The sequence below is a fragment of the Euphorbia lathyris genome, chromosome 10 (assembly GCF_963576675.1).
Source record: "Euphorbia lathyris chromosome 10, ddEupLath1.1, whole genome shotgun sequence".
In the NCBI taxonomy this organism is placed as follows: Eukaryota; Viridiplantae; Streptophyta; class Magnoliopsida; order Malpighiales; family Euphorbiaceae; genus Euphorbia; species Euphorbia lathyris.
Genome location: NC_088919.1, coordinates 47,958,445 through 47,963,899, shown reverse-complemented (window position 1 = coordinate 47,963,899; position 5,455 = coordinate 47,958,445). Strand labels below are relative to the sequence as shown.

At 31.4% G+C, this 5,455-nt stretch overlaps 1 protein-coding gene across 1 annotated transcript; it reads right to left on the bottom strand.

Moving 5' to 3' along the window:
- Nucleotides 1-533: 533 nt before the first annotated feature.
- On the bottom strand, nt 534-4,939 carry LOC136209903 (probable xyloglucan endotransglucosylase/hydrolase protein 32). Its single transcript, XM_066001532.1, has 5 exons — nt 4,616-4,939; nt 4,274-4,374; nt 3,973-4,190; nt 2,002-2,145; nt 534-1,163 (listed from the first exon to the last, which is right to left on the bottom strand). Exons 1-5 carry the CDS (start codon nt 4,815-4,817, stop codon nt 941-943), a joined length of 888 nt encoding a protein of 295 aa, XP_065857604.1. The 5' UTR covers nt 4,818-4,939; the 3' UTR covers nt 534-940.
- Nucleotides 4,940-5,455: the final 516 nt, after the last annotated feature.

The window sequence follows — 5,455 nt, the reverse complement described above, 5'->3', positions numbered from 1 at the left end:
TAAGTCGATTACCTTTGATGATCTTACTAGTCTGTGCTAAATGAAGAACGTCAACTCGCTAGGGAAACTTCACCGAAATCTTTCACCCTATCGTTTAATTATTTAGCTTGTGGAACGAGGTGAAATAACTGTGGTTGTTTAAATTATTCAAATTAGTTTTCCAGCCGCCCTAGTTACTCGATATCTGCACCTCTTGATGTTCGTAGTGTAACATGTCACAATTTCAAAGGCACAAATCACATTGCAAAACAATCACCCTCTCCAAAACAGAGTCAGCACTTTCAAAACAACATCAAACCCGCTTCCAATATGGCAGCAACTAAGTTCGAATGTTTGGCTCATAGATTCAAGAGTGACTCATCATCTAACTGCAAACTTAGGGAATCTCAATATCCATTCAGAATATAATATACTTGAATATGTTATAGTAGATAATAGAAACACTATTTCCGTCTCCCATATTGGCCATTCAATTTTTAATCTCTCTAATTCATCAGTTAATTTTCCAGATATTCTTTATGTTCGTAGAATAGTTAATAAAACATGGTCTTTTATTTCAACATAGAAATCTCTTGATCTTTTTGGCTATATAGTAGATTAATCAACCAAAATAAAAAAAAAACATAGAATGCTCTTGATTTTTTTTTTCTCTTCCTTGAAAAATGAACAATATTATTGATAAAATCACACACAAATTCCCCAAATATTTTCATCCTCTTTTGGGCCTTGGACGCTCAAGTACCCTTTTGCATAAATTTTTTTTTTTGCTTCCAATGCAAGTGGAACCCATCTCAAGACACCTTCAAAAATATAAAACAATAAAAATAAAGCACATAATTGAAACCCTTTTCTTTTCCCCCATTTTGTATTATAACTTTTAGCAAAATTGGCATGCTAAAAATTATAAAATATAGTATCTGTCCAAGATTTGCATTTTAATTTAATGCCAGCATTCAGGTGTTAAGGAATGGTCTCTCTTTGGGTCCTTGCAATAATTGTACACCATATGGTGAGTTTGAACCCATCTCATGGCTCCATATTGCTGCCTTGTGAGTCCGCCTGACCGAGACGGTGAAGCTGAAAGCGGCCGACACCAAGCGGGCGAAAAGGCCGAGCAACCGCCTGCTTTGAAATTGGTATACATTGCTACAAATGGTTGGTACCTATCATTGAGAGTATCAAAACAGTTAATTACATCATAATCATGTTTTGTGATTTATATGAATATATAGCATAAAATACATTGATATCCCTTAACTTTAATCTTACTAATATGATGGCTTGTAGTTCAAAACCGAGCATAAAAGTTTATGAACTTCGTTATATACTAATATAAAAGTTCAAATGACCGTTGATGAGTGTATATACTAGTTGACCATGTAGATTGTCGGTAAAACACAATACTTTATTTAGGGACTATCATGTTAATAACATCAAAGTTGAAGCAGTGATGGAGCCATGACCTAAACGTCAGGGGGCTAGATCATGAAAAAAAAAAATAAATTCTACTTCAAAAAATTAAATATGTGGTTTTTCGACAGGACCGGAGGGTCGGCCGACCCTCCTCACCCCCTCTGGCTCCGCCCTTGAGTTGAAGGGTCATAAATGTATTTTACTTATGTGATTTACCGACAATTTACATGGTCAACCTGTATTTACATTACACCGATCAAAGGTTATTTGAATTTCTATATTAGTATGTTAAAGTTTAGAACGTTTATATTAAGTTTTAAACTTCAAATGTCATTGTGTTAGTAACACCAAAATTAAGGGATCATTAGTGTATTTTATTCTGATCATATATAACATAAATGATATCGAATTTTTTTTACAGCGGTCCAGAACCAACTGGTTCTGGACCATTCAGATACTGACACATCAACAGTTGTATTGATGTGTCTGTATTTGAATGGTCCAAAACCAGTTTGATTTCAGACTAATTGTGTTATATTTTTCTTTCTTCTGTAAATCATGTTATCGTGTCAAAAATTAATAAAGTACCGGTAATCCGCTTTGTACTTTCCATCTTCAGTTGCCCAAGAAGAAGCATCCCAAATAGAACCATAAACCCACATTGGCCTAAGTGGAAAGGTTTGGACACTTTTCCTAGGGTACCTCCTTATGGGCACATCATCCACTAGGAATCTGAAAAATGGCAAAAATAATATTCAAATCAAATCAAACCAAACATAAATATAAATACAGACACAATATGACATTTCACCTACCAATAACTCCTACTCTATTATATACTTTGTCATTCAAATTGTCATTTCCATTTGTTTTCTACCTCTTTCTCTACTTTAATGGAAATTTATTACTCTAAAGTACAAATTCACCTATTCTTTTTTATTATTTCAATATTATTTTTTCATAATAGTTTAAATTCAATAATAAAAAAACAAATTAAGTTTGTAATCTTTTCCAATTTTTATTGGTTAAGTTTTAATTTTTATTTTAACGAATTAATCTTCGATTAATTATAATCACGCATATTAAGCTTTTACTTACCAAATTTATTAATTATTTACTTCTTTGAAATGGGTGATTCTATAGTTATGGGATAATTTATATTTTAATTTGACAAAATGTGAAAAAGAAAATGAAGCACTCTTTTTGATGAAATGATTCATTGATATGAAAAGTAATTAATATTTATTTTATATAAATTGAGTGGCCAACAAAAGCTAGATTTAGACCATTTGATTAGTCCAATAGATTCTGTTTATCTACTTTCAATGTACATTACTCACTTTCATAAAAAAAAAATCCTATCCAACTCCTGATTTAGACCATTAATTTCAGAGATAATAGATTAATTAAAATTAGCTAATCTTATCATTAGATTTCACTTTTTAAAAATAAATAGTGACCACTCCAATTATTACCCAAAACAAAATACTAGCTTAATTTAAGTCGGGTTTAGTGCTCGTTTGTTTCTCCTTTTAATATTTTCAATTTTTTTTTTTTGTTTAGAGTATCTACTAATTACGAGTAAACAATGATATTTTCAAAAAATAAGTATCTAAGTTATTTTGAATTCTAACCAAACATTATATATCTACTATTTGAGATAAAAATATGAGGACAAAAAAAGATTTAAATAAAGGAGAACCAAACATGTAGTAAAAATACATATTTAATTATATTTTTAGTGTTATACTATTTGTTTATCATATTCTCACCGAGATCTTTATTAAAGGAGGAAAAACTCTTTTTACTATTAGTTTTGTCTTACTCAAAACTCAAATCTTAGATTTTATTTAAAGGAATAAACTCTTAAAAGACTTCAATTACGGTCTTCAATAGGACCGAGATTCCTCATCTCTGCTGGGGATCCGCCTCAACAGATCCTCGAAAAGAATATCCTCTAGGGTGAGGATGAGGAATTTTTTGTCCCCAAAATTAAAATAGAGATGGAGATGAGAAATACCCTCGTGTTCCAAAGGGATCTGATCTCCGACTTTATCGGGATCTTGAATTTATTAATAAATTTATACATATATTACGTAAATAATAATATTAGTTTTTATACATTAAAAAATAATTACAATATTAATTAAAAAAACTACATTCGATTAAAATGTTGAATTATTATAGTTCTTTTTTAATTTAATGTTTTATTTCATCTAAAATATATTTTATTTAAAAGAAAAGAAAAAAAAATAAAAGATAAAATTCTCGTGAGGAATTCCATCCCTATGTGGAATTGGACAAAATGAGAGTGGAGAAACATTTTCCCCCAGTAAATGATTGAAAACATCTAAATTTTCCGAAATAATTGGGAACGAGGATAGAGGAACTATTTATCGTCCCCGCGCAGCCCGTCTAACTCCAACTAGAAACACTAACTAACTATAACTAACTTGATCATAATTATAGTGGAATTTTTTTTACTAATTAAGGATTATATTAGCAATGTAAATTTCTTCAAAAAAAAAAAGCAATAAAAAAAAAAAAAAAAAAACTCACATGATCTCCTTGGGACTCCAAAGAATGGCATAATGGTGAAAATTTTGGGTTGGGTCAAACCATAAATGAAATTTCATTTCTCTTCCAATAATTTTTCCATCCCCACTTCCTCTTATATACACATTTGTCTGCAATGTATATGGTTTCCCAAATGTTGTCCCTAGAAATTCTATGTCCACCTCATCATGATATCCAGGGTGTGCTTCATTATTAGATAGCTGCATTTATTATTTTAATATTATATTCTATTCTATTAATTAATTATATTTATAAACAAAATTAATTAACTAATTAAACTCACATAAAAAGCAGTAATAACTCCTGCTGTGTATCCAGTTTGAAGCTTTATGGAGGCTCCAAAATACCCGGATCGAAAAGGTTTAACCGATTTAAATCCACTTCCTGTCAGAGATTAATATAAGATAGTCCAATCGATTATTAAACATTAATCACTGCTTATGTTTAGTTAACATCAAACAGTAACTAAGTACAATTGAACTAAACACTGTCATCAAACAGTAAATAAGTACAATTGAACTAAACATATGTTTCAGAGCATCCGGAAAACGGACACCGAGAAATGTTATTGGCAAATGGAAATGAATGAAAACGGAGACAAACACGAAACGCGGAGACTAATTACCAGTGTTTTTGTCAAGCCAGATAGTGAGTGCATTTTGGTCAACTCTTTGGTGAGAGTAACCCCATAGATTCTTATAACCTTCATGGAAACTGAGGGTTTTGAGCTTAGAGCTTGGCCAGTAGCCAGGAGAAGGTGGCCATTCAGCAAAAGATGAAGAAGGGACCATGAAAAGAATCAGAAATAGTAAGAATAAGAAAGGCATGGTTAGAAAATGGTGAGGAATAAAGCAAATGTGGGATTGATTTTAATGTGTTTAAGAGAGAGAAAGAGTGATGTGTAGAGAGAGAAAGAGAGAGAAAGGCAATGTTTCATGGATGAGTAAGAGTATGGGAAGAGCATAATTGATTATAAAGAAAAAAAAAAGGATCTATTGGTGAGTGGGTCCTTTTGTTGCTATTCATACTTCATTTTATTGTATTCATATGCAAACTAATTAAATAGTCTTAATATCTTTAATTTTTACACATATTGAGTTTATTATGGATGGCTCTGTTAACTAAACTGTTAGTAAATGACTCAATTCATATAAAAATAAAAAATATCAGGAGCTTAATCCGTAGACATGAAGTACGAAAGGAACTATGACCTTATCAAAAATCAGATCGTCTGTTATGGAAATGCGTAGTGGCGGAAACCAACTCAAGAGAAGTTGGTCAAGATTCTTTACGACAATCCAAGAAAACGGTATGATATGGAAAGATCGGTGGGAAAATAAATGAGAAACCATGTTCAAACGCAGCACATACTTGTGGGTACCACTCCTAGGAATGTGGGGAGGAGTTCGATATGCTCCATGTATGGTAAGAAGATATTTTAGGGCTAAACTGTTTGTATCCGGAA